The sequence below is a fragment of the Hippopotamus amphibius genome, chromosome 2 (genome assembly GCF_030028045.1).
Source record: "Hippopotamus amphibius kiboko isolate mHipAmp2 chromosome 2, mHipAmp2.hap2, whole genome shotgun sequence".
NCBI classification, from domain to species: Eukaryota; Metazoa; Chordata; class Mammalia; order Artiodactyla; family Hippopotamidae; genus Hippopotamus; species Hippopotamus amphibius.
The window spans coordinates 64942612-64967025 of NC_080187.1; the positions used below are offsets into that span (position 1 = coordinate 64942612).

Here is a 24414-nt window from a genome sequence, read left to right on the forward strand (position 1 = left end):
TCACCACTTCCTTCAATACGTCAATAATTGGACCTGTCCATACCTTAGGTAAGAAAAACGTAGCAACTGGTGTATAAAACTACTGAGTCAATTCGGGTGCAGGATTCCGAGACAAACTTCGAGGTGCAAACTATTATGGTATATCGTGTTTCCACGGTAGTTTCATTGACTCCTTAAGAAGCCTTTGCTTAGTCTGCGTGAATCCTTGGCATAGGTCAATATAAAAAGCGAAGCTGATTTAAACAGTTCCTAAGTTCTGAAGTCAACACTACCTTAAAGTCTATATAACAGCAGACAATTTAAGAAGTCCATACTCTTCCAAGCCAGCCGCCATGGCAAGAGTCCCTTTCACTTGGCGCTATTACAGGGAAAACCAAGAAATACTTAAAAATATATATATACATGCCAAAGAACTGGAGTTGTTACTAGGGCGGGGCTGTGTAAAGCTTTGGTGACTCACTAAAGGAAGTTGGAAACTGGGGTCTTGGCACTCGCGGAACACAGAAGAAACAGAAAAGTTGGGGGCTTCCGGAGGGTCGCAAACACACTTTCACCTTTGGCGGAACCACTCAGACTTTTCTTTATGGCGTCACCGGCTACCTGCCTGTAGAAAAGCCCCGTCCCCGTGACGTCACGCCTCATTGACCAATGAAAGGCCTCAATCTGCGGGCCCGAGGAGGGTTGTGGGCCCTTTTTTGTGAATGAAGCTCCACGGAACAGCCCTCCCGGAGTCCCCGGGAGCCGCAGCCCGCTGCGCTCGGGCGCCTCGGCAGCAGCGTCCGCGGCCGCGGTGGGCGCGCGCGGTTACCCCGGGCAGTCCCAGCCGCCGGCCGCAGCACCGTCGCCTCGGCCGCACCAGCGGGCTGCGGGCACCTGGGGGCCGGCTGGGGGGCGCCGGCAGCGGTAGGAGGCGCTGTAGCGAGGGCTGCGGCGCGGGTCCCGCGGCCGCCGCAGGAGGGAGCGGGGCGGCCGCGGTGGGCCAGGCCCCTCCTCCGGCTCCTGCGCGGCCACCTCCCCCCGGGCTCTGCCGGCGCCTGCCGCCGCCGCAGCAGCGCCGCTCCGCGCCCGCCGCCCCGAGCGCCCGCGCGCGGGGCCGGCGGGGGGCTTCGGCGGGCGAGCGGGCGCGCGAGGCCATGGTCGTGGTCCCCTGACGGGCCGCGGCCGCCTCCATGAAGCGGAAGAGCGAGCGGCGGCCGAGCTGGGCCGCCGCGCCCCCCTGCTCGCGGCGGTGCACGGCGTCCTCGCCGGGAGTGAAGAAGAGCCGCAGCTCCACGTCGCAGGAACTGCACCACCTGGACCGGCAGGACGACCTGTACCTGGACATCACCGGTGAGCCGGCCAGCGAGCGCATGGTGGGGCGCCCCGGCCACGCGGCACCCGGCGCGGGGGTCCTAGCCCACCCCCCCCCCCCGGGGCAGTGGAGGCGCCTCCCAGGGCCCGACTGACACGCCTCCACCCCCACCCCTACAAAAGCCCCAGCCGGCCACACCCCCTTCAGGAGCCGGGCCCTGGGAGCGCCCCCCTACCCCGAGTTTCCTCCGGCGTTTGTTGCGAGCAGTAACTTTATCTATTTTGCGTCCTCCTCCCCCAGCAAGATGGCCCGAGGGTCACCTTTCTAAATTGCTGGCGTCAGCTCGGCGCCTCGGGATTTTTCTTAAATTCGAGTTGATACCGCCTCCCGGGTGGCAAGCTCGGTTGGCCCTTAAGGAGTCTGAGCCCCCGAATCACTCCAAAGGATTCCGCGAGCGCGCTGAACACGCCGGCACGGGAGCTGCCGTGTTTATTTGGCGTTTGCCAGACCTCCGCTGCTCTGTGGGAAATGGAGTCCCTCCTGCCTGGCGCGGCGTTACCCGGCCGGGCGCGGAAGCCAGGTCCTTGCCCGGGTCCTCGTTGCACTCGCACCTTCCCCCAGCGCGTGCACGGGAACACCCCAGCCCTCCTAGGGATACCCTCCTTGCCTTGCTTCTGGAAGGAAAGTCACGTTGGTGGCATTTGAACCGGTCAGCATGATGAATGCCCAGAGGGGTCACTTTTGAGAAATCGTAGGTGGAAAGGAGCCCTTTGATAGCTGCTTTATTTTTAGTGCTTATTCTACATTTCTTGAAGACTTTATAAATTCAATTTGGGAGCTTTTGGGTTTGCCAGGATTGACACTGAAGCGTGTGAAGGCATTAAATGTGGTGATGTATGTGGAAACGCTTTGTAAACAGCACAGCTGTCTACAATTTTGCGGGAATTTTTAGTCTTTTCTGTGGCGTGGAGTGTGTAAATCTCGGTGTGTGGGATTTTTATAAACCGTTTCCCGCCCATAGCCTTTAATAAACCAGGTGAGTTGGAGTGGTCAGAACATTAATTTAGAAAATGTTCAGACAAGCACAGAAATTTAGTAGAAATTATTTTTTAGGTTGATGGACAGTTGGAAACTAAGGTCCATTTCACAGAAAGTTGAGAGTAGAGCAGAAAGTTTCGCGGCGTTGAGTGGATGGCCCTTGGGGACGGAGGAGGGCGGCAGGAAGGGGTTGCCTTACGTACCTGTCTGCGGCTGGCACCTGCCCAGGTCCACCGTAGCGCCTGGCTTTGTAGGAGGTGAAGCCCGCTTGCTGAGGCTGAGGCCAGCTTCCACCACGGTGTGCACTCCCGGTGAGATGGCCCCACAGAGGAGGGCACGGGTGCAGGACCCACACAGTCCTTATGCCTTGTTATGTATACCCCTTCGAAGGACCTTGTTGAATAGTATTTAATTTTAGGGTAACACACTTATTTGGTACAGAATTCTTAATTCCAAAGATAAACAGGAGTATTATATATAGTGGAAAGTTGGTCTCAGCTACCGGATGTCTTTCCCCAGAGGCAGCTTATGTTCCTACTTTCTTGTGAATCCTTCCAGAAATACACGTATACGTTCTCTACCGTACCCAAGCACGGCAGCGTACAGTACGTTGTTTGTACATTGTTTTTCACAGTATTTCTTAGCAGAAAGATTGTTCTGTATTAGTACATGCAGAACTGCCTCATTTGGTTTTAATTACTTCTTAGGTCAAAATAGATATGTTTTTAAAGTATAAAACCATAAAATGGTATATGTGGATTTAATTTATATGTATATATATTATGACTTGTTTAGACAGTTCCCTATTGGAGACAGTTGTCTCCAATTAAAAAGTTTCTGACAGCAAAGTCATTGGAGTAAATCTTCCTTTTTTATGGAGAAAAAAATGCTGTGTGGCTGGCTTTCCTGAGGTGGTCAGTGAGTTAATTTCAGAAAATATCATCAAGCAGAATATTGGGGAGATAGTTGGTGCACTATTTAAAATCATAATACTCTTATTTAGATTACAAGCCCAGATAATGGAGGGGTCCAATCTCAGTGTAAGATCACTCCAGGGGTGTGATATACCTCTGGGATTTCTCCAGGTGTCCCTTAGTGACAGTCTTCCTGGGTAAAATGATACTAAATCAGTTTGGGTGTGATATACAAGACAAAGTAACTTTAGATGCAGGGTGGGGATTTCTTTTTATTGGGCTTGTAGGGAAGGCTTGAGGCCTCATCCTCAGCAAAGGGAACATGGTACAATCCTTTCCCTCAATTGTTTTCTAAAAGCAGTGTATGCACATTTTTAAAGTCAAACATTACTAAAGGAGATATATAGATATAGTCAGTCTCCCTCCCTGGTAATATTTTCTTTCCCTTCAGCTTTACTCATATTCCAGTGTATACAAATTGTGCCATACCAGCCAGAGCAGTCCTCTTTTTAATGGCTACATGTTGTTGCATTGTATGGTTGAATTGTGATTTATTTAATGCTATAAATAAATGGTTATCTGGGGGTTTTCCAGTCCTTACTGCAAATGGCTGTGGTAGCATCAGTGTGCATGTCTACCTACATGTGTGACTGTGGCTGTAAACTTGAAGTGAAGAGGCCAGGCCAAAATATATATAGGTTTATCCATTTGTGAGGGGACTTTTGGGACAATTATGAATAATGCTGCTATGAACATTCAAGTACAAGTTTCTGGGTATATACCTTTGGGTATATACCTAAGAGTAGAATTCCTCTGGGTATACACCTAGGAGTAGAATTGCTGGATCATATGGTAACTGCCAGGCTTTTTTCCAAAGTGGCTGTACCACCAGCATTCTCACTAGCAATTATCAATTATTCCATACCCTCACCGACACTTGTTATAGGATTGTGAAAATTCTTTCCAAGTGGGTTTTGTTTGTAAACATTAATACACATTATTTCTGCCCACTCTACCTTTAAATACATTACTTTTTTTTTTTAACTTTAGTCCCTCGACATTTCTATTACGATCTGTTTTATAAGTTGAATTCCCATAGATCCCAGGGTATTTCATGTGTGTACATTTAACATAGGATGCTTAATTCCTATTTTTGTTCCTCTCTCCTTTGTTGTGTGGTCACTATTTAGTGCCTGGCCCACCACCATGATATACTGGACACAACGCTTACTAGGAGCAGACTGACACAGGTTTTATTCCTAAGCAGACCCCATCAACCACTCTTTGACCATTCATTCAGTTCCTGCCATATGCAATGACAGAATTTTACCTGTATTCCTGGTGCAGTTCCAGTGAAAGTTCCAGTGAAAGGTTATAAATACAGTATAAACTGTATACATTAATGCTAAAGAGATACTGAGTAAAGATAAGATCCTAATGACTTGTCAGTCAGGAAGCAGGGGGAGGAAGGGAATTGAGGGCTATCAGTTGCATTTGGAGCTAGATATCTAGATGAGAGAAATAACAAGGGAAAAAGTGTTGGACAGTCATCGGTTTTTTTTTTGTTGTTCTTGTTGTTTTGGCCTGAGGCTTGTGGGATCTTAGTTTGATTTTCCTATGGACCTCCTTGCTGCCAGAAGTCTGAATCCTTTTGATCTCTGTATAGTCCTATCCCTTAAATAGGGCCCTGCATAAATGACATTGCACATTTTCCTTTCCTCTTTATTAATACAGAAAAAAATTTTAAAGATTATAACATTACTGCATAATCTCTATTTTTGATAATTTATAGGATTTAATAATTGGTACAAAACTTCAATTTATTTTTTTTGTTTTTTGTTTATTAAATTTCTGACTAGTAGAGAAAATTGGCAATAACTACTAGCCTAGAAAATATTCTTGGGGAAAAAAATTTTCTTGGTGGTTTGTCTTAAATTGAAAAAAACTTTTTCAGTGAGTGCCATTATATCCTACCTTTTAAAGAGTGTCTGTATTATAACAGTAAGTAATTTTATTGGAGAAGCTCTAATTGAAGTCAGGATTATTTAAAATCATTGATTAATGGTGTCTTGGATACTCATCAAATAAAATTAAACAGATACAGAACTTCTTTTTAGGATTTTAAAAATCACGCTAGACATCATTAGGCAGTGAACATTTATTCATTAATTTGAGAAGTATTTATTGAATGCTTACTATGTAAAATAGTCATGTTGTATTCATTGTTTGCAGTGATAGAAGTATATTTTTCTTGATAGAAAAGGAATGCTGTTAACCTGGGGCGCTGATTCAAGGAGGAAATAAATTTATTTTGCTTCAAGAGTTTAATGTAGTAGATTATTGGGTTTCAGTAACTGAAACTCATCAAAGTCTGTAGTGTTCATTTTTCTTATGACATATCTATACTTACTCTGTGCATAATGTGAATTTATTTTCTTGATTCATGTGCTTGCTTAATTCTTTAACATCTTTACTTCCCATGGTATCATGTTAGTCATCTGCTTTGAGTCTAATTCCTTAGGCACCAATAAAAAGGCAAAAACTTAACACTGTTTCAGTGTTGGTGCCCCATGCAGAGTGGGCATAAAGGTGAAGCAGAGATGGAACAACTGGGTTGCAGAGATGGTTCTTTAAAAAATATTTATTTGTTTATTTATTTGGCTGTACCGGGTCTTAGTTGTGGCACACGGGATCTTTAGTTGCAGCATGCGGGATCTATTTCCCTGACCAGGAATGGAACCTGGGTCCCCTGTGTTGGAAGCCCCAAGTCTTAACCACTGAACCACCAGGGAAGTCCCACAGAGATGGTATTAATGCCAGCAGCTGACAGCACAAATTAACTGCACTGTGCCTTAGAATGGGAATGAATTTCCCCAGGTTTTGTTGGGGTTGGGGAGAGCTAGAATGAAACCACTTTGTGCATTTTTAGGATGGAAGGAAGGCACTGGTGCATTCCAGTGACATTTCTTGGAAATTTCTGAGATAGTCTCCAGGGAACTCTGAATTGATAGGACCGGTGTTTTTGAAAGAATTTTAAGAGATCATCTAGAAATTTCACAATTGTCCATTTTTCCACGTGAAGAAGCCAAGACCAGAGATAAGTTCAATGTTTGGCCAAATTGATGCAGTTTCTTTTTGGGAAAGTCATGATTACCTGCCTTTTATTCTTTCTGACAGATAAAGCTGCTTTAGTTATATATAAATGATTTATTGAACATCTATTAGTCCTTTGCTACTTCGGTTAGCACATGATGTCATAGTAGATGCTCCATAAGTAGTATTTATAAAGTTGAATTTAGAGAGATGAATAATTACCTAGTGAATTTGGCAAAATGAGCAAACTAAGTACACAATTCAGGTCCTTCCGAGCTCATGCTGTTTTCCAAGTTGGCCATCATGAGATCAGCCCTGATCTTCCAGATATTTCATTCCTTCAACAAACATATAATGAATACCTACTCTGCCAGGTGTTTATTTCCCCCTCTTCAAGTGCTTAAAATAGGTCACTGCTGGAGATAGTCCGTGCTCTCATGGAGGTTGTTTTCTGCGTTATTTGAGAAAATAAAACTTGGACGGTTTGAAGGAGAACTAGCCTGAAGAGGAACCATGCCATGGTTGAAATCTTTGGGAAAGAAAACCTTTAATGGCAGAATTTTTGAAGAGCTAATTCTAGTTGTTAGGCTCGAGGACACCAGGGAAAAAGCTGGTGTCTCCCAACTCGGGAATTGAACACAGCCAGATTATTAACAACCTTTTGGAGCCTGGATTCTCTCATCTGTTTAAAAATAAAAAGTCTGTAGAGTTGTTGAGAGGATGAAATGAAAGGGGATGCATGTTAAGTGCCTGGCTTGGTGCCTCGCTGACAACCAGGGCTCCATAAATGGTCTCTGGTATTCCAAGTGTGCCGGCAGTGGGCAAGGCCGGGGGTACAGAGAGCACACGGAGACAGTCATCCTGGTTGGGAGGGTTTCAGTCTCGGTAGCAAACATTTCCCCCATACGTGTACTTGCACAAAAGGTTCGGTGAATCAGAACAGCGAAAATGCGTCGTGTTCCTTGCTTGCTTCTGAATGTGATCTTCAGGGCAGAAACGCTCGCGATGAGGCTGGCTCAGTATTTGTCAGAGATGCGGAGGAGGTTTGGCGCCGTGTGGATAATCTTTTCTGCCTTGGGAAAAACGTTACGGTTTCTCTTTTAAAGATTTTTTGTAAGAGGAAGAAAAAAGCAGAACTCTTCCGAGGCTATTGTTATGTATTTTTATTGTATTGAAGAGTTTGTATGTTGCCTGCCATAAAATTGCAGCTAAGTTTATTGGGGTTGAGGGGGTTCTTCATAAAAATGCGAAGACCTCATGGGACAGCCTCAGGTAGAAGGTTATTAAAAATGTATTAAATTACTTACTGGTGAAATACAAATTTTTCAGAGTGGGTGAATTTAAAGCATGACTGTGTCCTAGTACATCCGTTTTAAAAGAGTATTTCATTTTGATACTGGTGGTGCATATTATTAGCAGACAAGGCTTTTGTTTGTTTTGAGTATAACAAATTACCTTTCAAAAGCCCTTTCTGATGTTTAATGTGTGGCACAGAGACCCAATTTATCTGGGAGGGGTGGGAGTCAGAAAATAAATAAGGTAAATAAGAAATGATATCTTTAAGTCTATTTTTTTTTATTACACTGGGAAAAAATAATTTTAGTAGCCAGTATTTTGTTTTTCTTCCCATCCTTGCTACAGAATATTTTTAATCTTAGTAAGTCCTTTAAAGTCCTTCACATTAAAATTACCTTTATAATTGTCTTTAAATAGAAATGAAAACATGGATAGATTGGTTTATCTGAATTGGTTTATCTGAGTATTTCTAAGCCGTCCTCACTTAGGTCAGGCACCCTTATGAGTGAGGTAAGTAGGTTCAGGGGTTGCTGTGGGCCAAAAATGGAGACATTGTATTGGAGACAAAGAAAGTGGTGTAGCAGGGGCTAACCAATTTTCAAATACTGTTTCTTTACATTTTTTGATTTTTAGCTTCCAAAGTTGGTTAGTCACTTAATTTCCAGAAGTGCTGATTACCATATTAGCCAGGGATTACCTTAGAAAACAATTTACAAAATAAAATTGATTTTAACTTCTGAAATACAAGGTTATTTAACGGGAATTTGTACATCTCATCTGGATTCTCTAGTTTATTTGAAAGTTTTACGCCCTTCTCTCTCTCTCTCTTTTTTTCTATAGCTTTTCATGGATACTGCTCCAACAAAGGTATTCAGAATATTGACTCTACTTTGCAGTTCTTTGATGATTTTAAAACTGTAGCTTTAATCTGTTAGTTGTGATTCTTGGTTCCGTCCCTTCCTGTTTGCTTGTCTTAATTTTAGTCTTAGGTAGCAGTTTTAGTTTTCTATAACTGTAGAGTATCTTTCATATGTTTACGACTTAAGTTGAAATCTGTCTTTATATGAAAAGTTCTGTTGGATTCTGTGTACAGGTAATGCTGGAAGTAGTTTCTGTGATATTTTATTGGGTTAACTATGAATGCTATGTTTTGGACGGTGGGCATTTTTGGTAGTACTAAATTTTTGTTTTAATTAAATCTCACTCTTGTAGGGGCTTGCTGAAAGGATACTTAGAATGAGGTGTTACAATAGCTGTTCTTGATCCACCTCCCCCAGGTTACTTTAGTTATTTGGAGGCATTTCTTTGCTTAGTGGACAGGCATTTATCTCACTTACTGCCTTTGGTAAGAGGGAAATCTCATGAAATGCCACCTTGAACTTTGGGAATAGGGAAGTTTTTATATCCTAGTTTTTAAACAAAAAAATTTAAAAATATTCTGATTCCCTATGATTTTCAAGTTCCTCAACTAAGGCATTTACCAAAAGAACAAATCTGGCCCCATATATTTATTATTTTCAGTTAAAAAATTTCTAACTTTATTCTCTTCACCTTGTATTCAGCTCCTTTAATTCTTAGTACCATTTATATTCTAGAGGAGCAATTCTCTTAAGAGTCCTTTATTCACCAGTCAGTTAAAAGATTTGGTCCCATTGTCTTTGAGTCTGAAAAGCTGAGGAAGCTAGGCAGGGTAAATTCATTCTAATTGCATAATATCGCATATTGATTTCGTTTCTCAGGTAGTTTACTTTTATACCATTAAAATTTGGTCTACAGTGTACTTTTCACAAAAGAAAAACATCTTGTTCCTGATGTTGATGATATTTGTTGTTCCTTCAAGTTCTAATTTGAAAGTAAAATTGCTTTCTTGGCACTGCTATGCAATTTATGACACTGATCTATTTATACCCAATCCATAATGCTATAATATCATTACAGATTATGAATTCTGCAGAGTCCTCTATTTTAGGACCATCTCAGCTGAATCATTCTCTGCATTTTGCTCATTTATCCTCATTTATATCCGTATGAATTGGAATGGAATTCATTCAACAAATATTTATTGAGCAACTCCTTTGAACAAGGCAGTGGGCCAGTATTACTGAGGAAGGGAGGAGGGGGAGTAAAGATTTAGTAACATGCTCATTGTCACTGAAAGATCGAGAAGGATTACACTCTTAAGTCCTCATCTCAATGAGGACAGGCAGTGAAGGAGTCAGGCATTATGTAATTTTGCTCTCTTAATTTAAACAGTGTCAGTTTGAGAGAAATTTGTGATGGAAATGTCGCTTGATAATTCCTATACAAAGTGAATTATTTTGTTTTTAATATGTGGTCACAGTGATCTGTCTTATGGTGTCTTTTTGTTGTGTGTATGTTTTAACCTTTAAAAGAAACGAGAAAAAGCTTCATTTTTGTATATAACTAATCAACTATATATGATATGAATATATGCATATAGTAAATAATATCCTGAAAGCTGTATCTCTACTAAAACAGAGCCAAAGTGAAAGGTCTAAGTTCCAATTAATTTTGGATCTCTAATTTGAATGTCAAAGTAGCCCACAGAACATAATTTAAAATGAGATTTTGTTTTATTTTTAGGAATAACTTTATTGGTAAGAAGTAATTACAGAGCACCTTTTAAGTTGAGTATTGCTTCTTAAATTGAAGGCACTAAAGATGAAGATGGCTAAATATTTTAAGAACTAGATTTGGTGTGTGTGACTTTTAAACTGAAAAGCATTATGATTTTCACGTTCTTTTATAGGTGCTGGGGAAGAAGTGCTTTGACACGAATGTGTAACAGAATTAACATTGTGGTTTTACATTTTTGGGAGCTGTATCAATCTGCTCTTAGAATTTTTTTATTGTACTACTGTCATTAGATAGCTTTTTGGAAGCCCCTAATACATGAAACAAGCATCTTAATGTGCATTTATTTCCTTTTTGACAATAAACTGTCAAAAAAGCTTAGAAGTTAGCTAGCAAACACAATAGAGGTTGGGGTTTTAACTCCACTATTATATTCTAATTTTAAACTATTGTGACTAAAAGGGCTTGAAGTAAAAATCCACTCAGAATGTGTTTGTGTTTTATAGTCTCATCCCTGCAATGGGTACTGCAGGAGCTATGATAGAGATTTCATACTTGATCCCAGATTTCTGGGAAGTGACACTAGTACACGGAACTGGGTGGTTTATCTCTATCTCTGTATCATCTGTATCTGTATCACATAGAGGAACTTACCTGTGAATGTCATGGACATGCAAAGATAGATGCTTCTGAATGAATGGGATCCTTGGAAAGGAGGCTTGAGCTATGTGATAAAAGATTCTCTTATTTTCCCCTGCAGAACCAACAGGAAATATTATTGATCACAGTAACACATAGGAGTCTCTGCTTTCTCCTTCCTTCTGACAGTACCATTGCTACTACTGTGGTGGCATTTTTATGTGTGTAGGGTGATTGCTGAGATTGGGGATAGACTTTATCCCAGCGTGGGATACCCCCTAGCCCCCACACACCTGTCCTGCTCTTGTATTCCAATAGTAACAAGCATGAAGACACAGCAGTTAACCTGAATTAAATAACAACTTTGCTCCAAAATGGAAAATTACTTTATTTAATGAAGTCTCTTACTCAAGAGGGCAGGAAAAGGAAGATAAACCTTAAAGCATTCTTTAATAGGACCTATTCAGATTACTTTGAACAAATACATTTTTAGAGGATAAATTCGTGGATTCAGAAGATAACCATTTCCAGGCACAGTGCTAAATGATTTATTTTTTCTTTTGGAACAGTTTTAGGAATTTCCAAAATAAAAATGTTGGATATTCTAAAGGCTAAGCAATAAACTTGGATTAAAAAAAATGCTTTGGATTAGGACTGTACTTAAAAAAAAACTTTTTTTAATCCTTTAGTTCTTTTATTTATTTATTTTTGTATTTTTATTTTTGGCTGCGTTGGGTCTTAGTTGCGTGGGATCTTCGTTGTGGCATGTGGGATCTTACATTGTGGCACTTGGGCTTCTCTCTAGTTGTGATGCAGAGGCTTCTCTCTAGTTTGGCATGCAGGTTTTCTCTTCTGTAGTTGTGATGTACAGGCTGTAGGGTGCGTGTGCTCTAGTTTGTAGCACTCGGGCTCTCTAGTTGAGGCACGTGGACTTAGTAGTTGTGGCATGCATCTCCTGCATTGCAGGATGGATTCTTTACCACTGAACCACCAGGGAAGTCCCCAAGGACTGTATTTTAAAATGATTTCAGAAAACAAGTGTTATTCTAATATAGAGATTTATGAAAAGGATTTATAAATTTTGTTGTTTTATGCCACCAAAGCAATTTTTAAGTAATGCCAATTTTTTTGTGTACCTTTTACGCACCCCATTTAACATAACCATATGTAGTGCTGCTTCGTTGTTAATTACATTGTCTTCAAAACATGTTACTAAGAATAAACAGGCATATAATAAAATAGCAGTCAATGTCTTGTTCCTGGTTGCCCCAGAACAGACTGAGTCAAGGATTCCAAGGCAAGTACTTTCTTTAGGAGATGGTCCCAGGCAGCTCTCAAAGTGGAGTGGGTAAGTGAAAGTCAGGAGGTGCAGGCCATAGACAGCTCATTATCAAGCAAGTTACTTACGGTGGTGGCTGGAGTTTGGTCCCACAGGGGAAATCTGGGAGCCAGTGTAGAGCAAGTGAGGGTGGAAGGGGGCTGGGGTATTTGTACACAAATAACTGAGAGGGTGAGTGATAATTTTGAAGTGCTGTGAGGGCAGCCCAGATGGGCTCTGCAGGCTCCTGAAAGAAAGGTTGGTATAATTGGAATGTGTGCTGAGAAGGGGGGGGGGGGGGGGGGGCAGTGACTCTGCATTCTGTTGTAGTATGGTTAAATTTTTTCTGTGTGCTCTTAGTGCTATTAGTGTTTCCTTAGCTATTTAGCCCTCAACCATTATCCCAAGTTGAGTGTGTTTTTGTCACTATGCTGTGTCCTGGTGGGGCAATTTGGATAGCAAATGTTGAGAAAGGCACACATGTGACAGGTGGATTTGTTAGAAAGAACCAGTGGGAGAGTGCGAAGCTGGATGTTTAAGATGCAAGCTTAATGAGGCCTTTGCAAGGCATCGTTTAAGGAAACTAGGTAAAGATCTGTGTGCAATTAAGTATAGTTGGAAGTCCTTTGATTTTTATGAAAGGCTTTATGAAGATCGCTGTAGCTTGGAGGTTTAACTAACAGTTGTGATTAGCATCTAGAAGAATTATGGCCCGAGACAATCCTGACTTCAGTGAATGTGAAGTGACTGGAAGGAGCTGAGCCCTTGCCAGTGTAGAATGCCAGGACCGTCTCCTTGGACACTGGTGGGTTCTGTGCAAGTACTGTTTCCAGGAACTCTTCATCCCCAGCTAAGTGGAGTTTGTGCATACTTGTGAGTCAGCCACCTATGTCATTTATTTCTAGTAAGGCCAGATAACAAGTGTTAGGTACTCTTGTGAGTAGTTCAAGATAAATAAATCTACTGATTTAATTGCTCAAGAGTTTATAATCAATGTATCATATGCACGTACAAAGTGTTACACAGATACAAAGTAGGGAAATCATAGTTTACCTTATGTGGTATAAGTAAGAGTTATTTTCTTACCTTTTAGATGCTTTTCCCATATTATTAAAGCTTCACATAATCCATTTTCATTTTTCTTTGGAAACAATAATTCAGTCTGTTGAACAGAGGGGGGAAGTAGTCATACTGCTAATCTTGTAAGAGGTGGAATTTAACAATGCTGAAGCTTTCACAGGGGATCAAGATTCAATAAGAAAAGCCTTGACTTTGGAGACATTAGAAATAATTTTTCATCATTTTCCTAAATACGAGTGGGCAGCTTTTAGAACTTACTAGAAAAACTAGTGCTGGTGATCTTTCCTGCTGTATGATCCTGTTTCATGTTCTTGATGTGGGTTCCTGATATGATCATCATTGGTCCAAGTAAGCCCCTTTTTTCTGTTTTTTAAATATGGCCCGCTAAACAACACTCAGTATATTCTTCACCTAGAGTTGTTTTTCTTTTATGTTTTTTCTTTTCTTTATTTTTTGAGTAGATAATACATGTACATGGTTCACAATTTAAAAGATGCAAAAGAGTAAACAGCACAGAAATAAGATTCCGACTTTCACCTGTCACCTAGTTGCCTTTTTCCCCCTCTTCAGAACAGCTGACAAAGCTGACCTTCTGTATTTCTTACCAGAGGTTTTCTGTGTATTTACAGATATATGTATATATCTGTGTGTGTGCAGATGTCTGTATGTTTGTATCCTCTCATGCAAATTACGGTCCATTATTCCCACTGATCTGTACCTTGCTTTTTTCATTGCTCTTAGGTTGCTCAGTGAGCTCAGAACTGGAATAAAGCGAGCTGGAGGATCCTAGTGGGCCATGCTTTCAAGCTGCTATAGATTAAGATGTGATGATAATAGCTTCTGGGTTAGTCAGTGTCTGCTCCATGCTAAGGCCCATGCTAAAACCTGTGTCTGTCCTTCACTGCCAAAGAAAGTTTCTAAGATATATGTACTCATTATTTTTTAAACAGACGACGCATAAAGAAAAAGATCAGTGATCCTACTAGTAAGGGTGTTTTCTCTATAAGTTAGTTGAGGTTTGGTAATACTGTAATAGCAAGCCCCCTCCCAATCTCAGCAGTTTTTTTTTTTTAAACAAATAAATTTATTTATTTATTTATTTATTGGCTGCATTGGGTCTTCGTTGCTGCACATGGGCCTTCTCTAGTTGCGGTGAGTGGGGGCTACTCTTCATTGCAGTGTGCAGGCTCTTCACTGCAGTGGCTTCTCTTGTCACGGAGCACGGGCTCTAGGCGTGTGGGCTTCAGTAGTTGTGGCACATGGGCTCAATAGTTGTGGCTCACGGGCTCTAGAGCGCAGGCTCAATAGTTGTGGCATGCTGCCCCAGCTGCTCCGCAGCATGGGGGATCCTCCTGGAGCAGGGATCGAACCCGTGTCCCCTGCATTGGCAGGCGGATTCTTAACCACCTAGGCAATCTGTCAGCAGTTTAAAATAAAGATTTAATTCTTGTTTCTGTTTCATAGCCACTGTGGGTTGGCAGGGATTTCTGCTTATTGTAATTGTTTGGGAGCCTGAGCTTATAAGTAGCAGTGGTCTCTAATATTGCTGGTCCCTGTGCCAGAGGGGAAGAGAATGCTGTGGAGGGTCTTGATCAACAATTAAATGCTCATTTTCATTATAGTTTATTGGCCAGAATTAATCATGTGGTCCCACCCAACCACACAGGGACAGGAATGTGCCTGTTAGGTGAACAGCATTAATGACTACCACAGTTAGCCTTTTAGATTGTTCAGTGTATATTTGTATACATAGATGTCTCTATAGAGAGATATATTTTTGTCAATAACATAAACACTAAATAATTTTATCATTACTTTTTTCAACTTCATATGTTATAGCAGAATCTTTCATTGTCCTATGTGTCTAAATATGTCTCTCTTATGGATGCAAATTATTCCATTATATGCATATGTAATAATGTATTTCCTTGTGATTCCTCTCCTGAGGAAAATGTACATTAATTTTCATGAAATTGGTGGAAATATTTAGAGGTTGTAGACTCTCCCCAGCCAAGCCATGTATTCCTATCATGATCTCTAGATTGTAAATATAAGCTCTATTTAGAATAATGCCTCTTCATTCCCTTTGTCCTCTTGTAAAATACCTTTTTGTAATTTTTTTAAACTTGATATTTTGGTGTTTTTGTTTTGTTTTGTGTTTTTTTTTGTTTTTTTTGGCCACGCCATGAGGCTTGTGCGAACTTAGTTCCCTGACCAGGGACTGAACCCGGATCCTCGGCAGTGAAAGAGTGGAGTCCTAGCCGCTAGACCGCCAGGGAGTTCCTGTAAACTTGGTGTTTTGGATAGGTAAATACAGTTGTCCCTCGATATCTGTGGGGGATTGGTTCCAGGATCCCCATGTGTATTATTAGGGAAATTATCATCTGTGATGATCTACAAATGTGGGTTTCTTTTTTAAGAATATTTATTGAGATACACTTGACATACAGTAATACAAATGTGTTTTCTATTTGTCATTTGCCTTTTGATTATCTTATAGTTGTGGTTGTGATGTATGTTTGCCATGTAAAGTTTGTAGGTGAACCTGCTAATCATTCCTCTTATGGCTTCTGGATTTTAAGTCATAGTTGAACTCAACAAAGCTATTAAGGAATTCTCATGTGTTTAATTTCTCCTGTCCTGGCCTATTTGCTGTTGTTTTAAGCATTTTACTTATACGTATAATATATTATAAACCCTACAGTATTGGGTTGGCCAACAAGTTCGTTCGTGTTTTTGGTACTGTCTTATGAAAAACCCTAATGAACTTGTTAGCCAACCCAATATATTGTTACAACTTTTGTTAAAACAATCATCTTTTAAAGAGATATAATTGAGGAAAATCTTATATATTTACCAATGTAGTTACCATTGCTAGTGCCCTTCATTGTTATGTGTAGATCCAGAGTTCCAAAAGGTATCATTTTCCTTCTGCCTAAAGGATGGTGTTTTTTTGGTGTTTTTTTAAACATTTCTTATAGTTCAGGTCTCTTTTATCTTTTGAATGTTTAAAAATGCCTTCAGGACTTCCTAGGTGGCGCAGTGGTAAAGAATCCGCCTGCCAATGCAGGGGACACAGGTTCGAGCCCTGCCCTGGGAAGATTACACATGCCACGGAGCAACTAAGCCCGTGCTACACAACTATAAACCTGTGCTCTAGAGCCCGTGAGTCACAACTACTGAGCCCATGTGCCGCAACTATTGAAGCCCACGTGCCTAGGGCCCGTGCTCCACAACAAGAGAAGCCACTACAATGAGGAACCTGCGCACTACAATGAAGAGTAGCCCCCGCTCTCAGCAACTAGAGAAAGCCGGTGTGCAGCAACGAAGACCCAGCACAGCCAATAAATAAATAAAATAAATAAATAAATGCCTTCAGTTTTGAAAGGTTCTTGCTTATTATGGAATTCAAGGTTGGCATTTTTTTTTTTTTTCTCTGTACTTTTAAAGACATTGTTCTGTTGTCTTATCACTTACATTGGTTCCTACATGAAATCTGATATCCTTATCTTTGTTTGTATATAATATGTACTTTTTCCTCTGGCTGCTTTTAAGATTTTCTCTTTATCATTAGTTTTGAGGATTTGATTATGGCATATTTTTCTTCACATTGTGCTCAGGACTGCTTGAATTTATTGGATCTGTGGGTTTAAAGAGTTTATCAATTCAGGAAAATTTCAACCATTATTTCTTTATTTTTCTGCCCACTCCCCCTCCTTAATATACAGTTACCTGTATAGTAGCCCATTTTAAGCTGCTCAAGAGCTCACTGATGGTCTTTTCAGTTTTTTGGATTTTTTTTCTCTCTCTCACTTTCATTTGGATACATTTACTGCTGTGCCTTCAAAGTCACTAATATTTTCTTCTGTTTCCTTATCAGTCATTAATCAGATCCAGTGTATTTTTTAAAATTTTTGATTAATTAATTGGCTGCATTGGGTCTTCGTTGCTGCACAGGGCCTTTCTCTGGTTGTGATGAGTGGGAGCTACTCTTCACTGTGGCACACGGACTCCTCATAGCGGTCGCTTCTCTTGTTGCGGAGCACAGGCTCTAGGCACGTGAGCTTCAGTAGTTGCTGCACACGGGCTCAACAGTTATGGCTTACGGGCTCTAGAGCGCAGGCTCAGTTGTGGCACACGGGCTTAGCTGCTCCACAGCATGTGGAATCTTCCTGGAGCAGGGCTCGAACCCGTGTCTTCTGCATTGGCAGGTGGATTCTTAACCACTTGAGCCATGTAGGAAGTCCATCCAATGTATTTTTCATCTCAGATTGTAGTTTTCATTTTTAGAAGAGCTCGATTTAGGCTTTTTTTATATCTTACATGTCTGCTTTTTTTACTGTATTTAATATATGATAGCCCTTTGAGATATAATTCACATAACATATAATCCACCCATTTAAAGTGTACATTTCAGTGTTTGTGTTTTTGTTTTGTAATAGTACATTTTATGTAGTATTTAAAAACTAAATATTTAAAAAATAGTATTTTGGGGGGATAAATAGTATATTTACAGAGTTGTGCAACTATCCTCATAATCCTATTGTAGCACATTTTCATTATCCAAGAAAGAAACCTTGTACCTAATAGCAGTTACTCCCCATTCCCTTCACCTTCTCCTCTATCCCAGCCCTGGGCAACCACTAATCTACTTTCTGTTGTTATAGATTTCCTATTTTGGACATTTCATATAAATGGGATTATGCTATTGGTGATATTTTATGAGCAGTTTCTTAGCATAATGTTTGTGAGGTTCACCCGTGTTGTAGCATGTATCATACTACATTTCTTTTTATGGCTGAACAATATTCCATTGTATGACTAGATCACATTAAACATGTATGTGTGTGTATATATATAAGTTGATGTGGACGTATATTTTATGTGGACATATATTTTCATCTACTTACTGAACATATGAATGCAGCTATGATAACTTTTAATGTTTTTCTCTGCTAATTCTTACTTGTGCATCCGTTCTGGGTCTATTTTGATTGACTGATGAGTCCCTTCATCATGGGTCATGCTTTTCTGCTTCTTTGCATGCCTGGCAATCTTTGATTGAATGCTGAATTTTACCTTAGTGGGTGCTGGATATTTTTGTATTTTTATAAATCTTCTTGAATTTTGTTCAAGAATGCAATGAAGTTACTAGTTTCATACTTTCAGTTCTTGCTTTTATGATTTATTAGGTGGGTCTGGATCAGTGCTTAGTTGAGGGCTAATTATTCATTATTGAGGCAAGGCCTTCCTCAGCCTTATCCATTGCCCTGTAACTTAGGAGTTTGCACAAAATGGCCTGTGAAAACAGGTGCTCTCCCAGCCTGTGTGAGGGCCAGACACTGTTGGCTGTAATCCTTTCAGGTGGGCTCCAGTAGTTTCCTAACATGTGTGTTCTGTACTCTCACATACTTGAGTTTTTATGACTCTCTGGGGTTCCCTCTCTGTGCAGCTTCCTTCTCTTCGGTACTCTGTACTATGAATTTTTGCTGCTTGGTTTCCCAGGATTTAGCATCTTCTCAACTCTGAGTCTGCTAGGTTCTGCCTTGGTGTATGCTCTCTGTGCAGTGGCTGTAAGCTGGGGTAATTGTAGGGCTTGCCTTTTTTTGTTTACTGTGTCTCAGGGAGCACTGTCCTCCATTGCCTGATACCCAGAGTCCTAAAACCCATTATTTAATGTATTTTGTCTGTTTAAAAAAAATTTTTTTAGGAGGAATGGTAAATCTGGTCCCTGTTATTCTCTCTTGGGAAGCAGTGGAAATCCTGTGTTTTCTTATATATTTTATGTTTTCATTTTCTTTTCTTTCTTTTTTTTTAAAGAACTTTTATTAAAGTGTAATTGGCATACAAATAAACTGCATATATTTGAAGTGTACAATTTGATTTTTTTTCTTATTAATAATGTACACATGGCAATCCCAATCTCCCAGTTATGTTTTCATTTGCTTACATTTAAATATTTTCTCCATTTGAAATTTATTCTGCTGTGAGGTCATGGAACCACTTTTATTTACTTTTTCAGATGGCTACCTAATACCATTTATTTACTCAACTTGTGGTTTGCTTTATCATCTTCGTCAAGTGTTAAGTTCCTGTATGTGGCTGGGTCTATTTTAGAACTTCTATTCTGTTGTATATATGTCTATCAGGTACTAGAAATACTCCGTATTAGTAATGGAGTAATATCTGGTAGTGCTAGCTCCTTCTTAAAACTCATTTAAAAATTTTGTTTCCTCCAGCTATTCCTGTTTGTTTATTCTTGCATGTTTTTCCATATGAATTTTAGAATCAACTTGCCTATTCCATAAACAAACAAACAAAATCCTGCTAGTTACTTACATGAATTAACTTGGAGGAAAATAATCTTTAAGATGATGGCTCTTCTGTCCACAACCGTGGTATATCTTTTTGTTGCTCAAGTCTTCTTTTCAGTAGCTCATTAATGTGTTAAGATTTCATACCGTACAATGTCTTACACCTTACTTGTTAAACTTTTTCTTCGGTACTTTCATCTTTGTTGTTACTGTTATGAATGGGATATGTTTTCTCTTTTGTTTATTTCACATATTAACAGTTCTCTGAACAATTAGCTGATCTATTTATGGAAAATATTTTAATTTTATTTAACTGACTCCACAGTGCCTACCAAAGGGTTTGGAAGGTAGAGTGGCTATTAAATGTTCAGATGTTAGAATAAAGACTGAGGAGTTACTGTAACTACATTAATATTACATTTACAATGTAGATGATTACCTCATGGCTTTTTTTTTAATTGTTAAAGTTTAGGCATTGATCATTTTGATCTTGTTGGTATTTTCTCTTATTTAGTCCTTGTAAATAAAACTCTGTTAATATGCTTGTTTAGCTACTTGTTTTTGAACTATGTAGAGTAAGTTAGCATGGCTAATAGTGATTGTATTCAGTGAATAGATTTCTTTATTTGATAAGTTTCTTTATTTCTTTATTTGCTTGAGAAGCAAAATGGTCTTTTAAAAACTTATGGTTTTACCCTGCTGTAAGAAATTAAAGCAAAGACACAAATAAACGGAAAGACATTCCATGCTTGTGGGTTGGAAGATTTAATATTGTTGAAATGTCCATATTGCCCAAAGTGATCTGCAGATTCAGTACAATCCCTATCAAAGGCCCAATTGCATACGTGTATAAATTGAAGAAACATCCTAAAATTCATATAGATAGACAAAGCTGGGACTTCCTAGGTAGCACAGTGGTTAAGAATCCACCTGCCAATGCAGGGGACTCGGGTTTGAGCCCTGCCCCAGAAGATCCCACGTGCCGCGGAGCAACTAAGCCCATGTGCCACAACTATTGAGCCTGTGCTCTAGAGCCTATGAGCCACAACTGTTGAGCCCGTGTGCCACAACTACTGAAGCCCACGCACCTGGAGCCTGTGCTCCGCAGCAAGAGAATCCACCACAATGAGGAGCCCACGCACCACAATGAAGAGTAGCCCCCACTTGCAGCACCTAGAGAAAGCCTGTGTGCAGCAACAAAGACCCAACACAGCCAATAAAAAAAAAATCCAATAAATAAATAAATTAATTAATTAAAAAAAAAAGACAAAGCTGAGGCCTCACACTTCTGATTTCAAAACAGAGCTACAGTAAACAAAACAGTATGGTACTCACCAATTAAAAAAGGCAGACATTTAAAAAGTCACCATACCAAGTGTTGGGGAGGATGTGAAGCATTTAGAACTCTCATATCCTGCCATGAGGAGTGTGAAATGATAAAACCACCATGGAAACCAGTTTGTCAGTTGCTTAAAAAGCTAAACATACATGTCCCAGTGATCCCACTCTTAGGTATTTACCAAAGAGAAAATCTAACACATGTCCACACAAAGACTTCTCCATGAATGTTTAAAGCAGCTTTCTTTGTAAAAGGCAAAAATTGGAAACCACATGAATGTCCTTGACCAGGTGAATGGACTATCAAATTGTCATATATCCATACGATGGAATAATACTATTCAGCGATATAAAAGAAAGAACTATTGATAAGTGCAGCAAACCACATGGACCTTGAAATCATTAGGTGGAGTGAAAGAACACTGGTAAAAAGAAGTGCATACTCTTAAGATTCCATTTATATGAAATTCTGAAAATCCTCAAACTGTTCCGAAGTGACAGAATATAAATAAGTGGTTGCCTCAGGATGGAAATGGAAGGAGGGATGGATTACAAAGGAGCAAGAAGAAATTTTTGGTGGCAATGAAAATATCTGTCTTGATTCATTGTGTGCATGTATGTCAAAGTATGTGCAGTTTATTGTACATAAATTATATCTCAATAAAGCTATTTTAAAAAGTAAAAACAGAAAACAAACAAAAAAAACCAAACCAGTATTATACTGGCGTAAAGACAGACATAGACCAAGGGAACAGTATAGAGCCCAGAAGTAAACCATCATGTGTATGGTCAAATGCTTTTTAACAAAGGTGCCAAGGTTACACAATAAGGAAAGGATAGTCTCTTCAACAAGGGTGATGGGAAAACTGGATATTCACATTCAGAAGAATGAAGTTGGACTCTTACCTTACATCCTATACAAAAATTAACTCAGAATGAATTAAAGACCTAAAGGTAAGACCAAAAACCATAAAACTCCTAGAAGAAAACATAGGGGAAAAGCTTCATAACGTTGGACTTGGCAGTGATTTCTTGGATTTGGCACCAAAGCACAGGCAACAGAAGCAAAAACAGACAAATGAGACTGACTACATCAAACTTAAAAACTTCTGTTTATCAAAGGACAGAATCAATGGAGTGAAAGGCAACCTATGGAATGGGAGAAATATTTGCAAACTATGTATGTGATAAATGAGTTAATATAAGGGGTTAAATATCCAGAATATATAAATAACTCCTAGAACTCAACAACAGAAAAACAAGCAATCCAATTAAAAATTGGCAAAACTTGAATAGACATTTCTCTAAAGAAGATATACAAATTGTATTGAGAAAAGATTTCCCAGTCTTTCCTTCTGTGTTGTCTTCTTTATTCTCACCCGGAACACTTCACTTCTGACATTTCTGGTTTTCCGCACACCAAGCAATTCTGTGACACCAGTTAGGTGTTCTGCAATTTAATTCTGACATTATCTATCTGGAGATAGTGTCAGATCTCACAGGTTAAGTGCTCAGTCCTGCAGGACTACCCACCCCACCTTCAGGTGCCAATCGAAAATCCATGCTGTTTCTTGTGCTTTGACAAATCCGATGTAAACCAGAGGTTCCTATGGTCCTGCCTCAGGTTTGATTCCTTTGCTAGAGTGGCTCACAGAACTTCAGAAGTTAATTTACTTACTGTTTGCCAGTTTATTATAAAAGAATATAACATAGCATATAGATAAATATCCAGATGGAAGAGATGCAGATGTGGGAAGGGGCAGAGAGCTTTTTTGCCCTCTCTGGGCCCACTGCTCTCCCAGCACCTCTATGTGTCCACCAGCTTGGAAGCCCCTTGAACCCCATACTATTAGGATTTTCCTGTTGGCTTCCTGACTTAGGCACGGTCAGTTACCAGCTTCATTTCCAGCCACTCTCTCTTCTAGAGAATTTGGGGGAGGGCTGAAACTTCAAGCTTCTAATATGGCTTGGTCTTTCTGGGGACCATACCCCACCCTGGAGCCCACCAGAGTCACCTCATTAGAACAAGAGACTCTCCTGTTACCCAGGAAATTTACCCTGGTGTCAGAAACCGGGGTCAGAGACCAAATATTAAAATAAAAGATACTCTTAGTGTTTTTATCACTTAGGAAGTCACAAGGGTTTTAGGAACTCTGTGCCAAAAACTGGGGGCAGATATATGTCTAGCTATATCTATATATCTGTATCTGTATATCTGTATCTACTTCTCTGTCTCTATATCTGTATCTATATATCTGTATATCTATATATCTATATCTATCTGTATATCTATCTGTATATCTATATATCTATATCTACATCTCTGTCTCTCTATATATACACACACATGTATATTGATATAATTTTTTTTATAAGATCCCACACAAGCATATGAAAAAAATGCTCAACATCACTATTACTAGGGAAGTGCAAATCAAAACCACAGTAAGGTGTCTCATACCTGTTAGGATGGCCACTATCAAAAACAAAAAAACTCCAACACATACAAAGTAACAAGTGTTGGCAAGGATGTGGAAAAATTGGAACCCTTGTGTACTGTTGGGTGGAAATGGAAAATGGTGCAGTTGCTGTGGAAAAGGGTACATGGGCTTTCTTAAAAAATTAACAATAGGGACTTCCCTGATGGCGCAGTGGTTAAGAATCCGCCTGCCAATGCAGGGGACACGGGTTTGATCCCTGGGCCGGAAAGATCCTACATGCCATGGAGCAACTAAACCCATTCGTTACAACTGCTAAGCCTACACTCTATAGAGCCCATGTGCCACAACTACTGAGCCTGTGCTCCGAAACTACTGAAGCCTGCATGAGAGCCCATGCTCTGCAACAAAGAGTAGCCCCTGCTGGCCACAACTAGAGAGAAAAAGCTCGCACACAGCAATGAAGACCCAACGCAGCCAAAATATAAAAAAATAAAAAATAGAACTTCCATAAGATTCAGCAGTCCCACTTCTGGGTATTTATTCAAAAGAAGTAAAAACAGGTTCTTGAAGAGAGAGTTGCACACTTAAGTTCACTACAGCATTTTTCACAATAGCCAAGAGGTGGTATGTCCATTGACAGATGAATGGATAAAGAAAATGTGGTATATATGTAGAGTGGAATATTGTTCAGTCTTAAAGGAAAAAAGAGCAACCCTGTTCTATGCTACAATGTGGATGAACCTTGAGGACATTATGCTAGGTGAAATAAGCTAGTCACAAAAAGACAAATACTGTATGATTCCAATTATGAGGTGTCTAAAGTAGCCTGTTGCCTGGAAACAAAATAAATGGTGGTTGCCATTGTTGGGGGAGTTGCTGTTCACTGGCTCTAGAGTTTCCGGTTTTCAAGATGAAAAATTATAGAGCTCTGTTGCACAACAAGGTATATATAGTTAACACTACTGTACACTTAAAAATTGTTAAGATGGTAAATTTTATATTGTTATGCTGTGATCAAAAGATCACAAAAAGAATTTATGGTTGTAAAAAACTTAGT

The 24414-nt window shown here is 39.9% G+C and overlaps 1 protein-coding gene across 5 annotated transcripts in view; it reads left to right on the top strand.

The window, feature by feature from the left end:
• Positions 1-720: 720 nt before the first annotated feature.
• The window catches only part of CDC14B (cell division cycle 14B), a 98368-nt gene continuing 74674 nt past the window's right edge, over positions 721-24414 (top strand). The window contains exon 1 of one of the 5 annotated variants that reach the window (XM_057721373.1): positions 721-1329. In XM_057721373.1, coding sequence (XP_057577356.1) covers positions 1170-1329 — 160 coding nt within the window. In that variant the 5' untranslated portion in view covers positions 721-1169. The remainder of the gene's footprint in view (positions 1330-24414) is intronic. The other 4 variants (XM_057721381.1, XM_057721375.1, XM_057721374.1 and 1 more) reach the window with 4 other exon arrangements.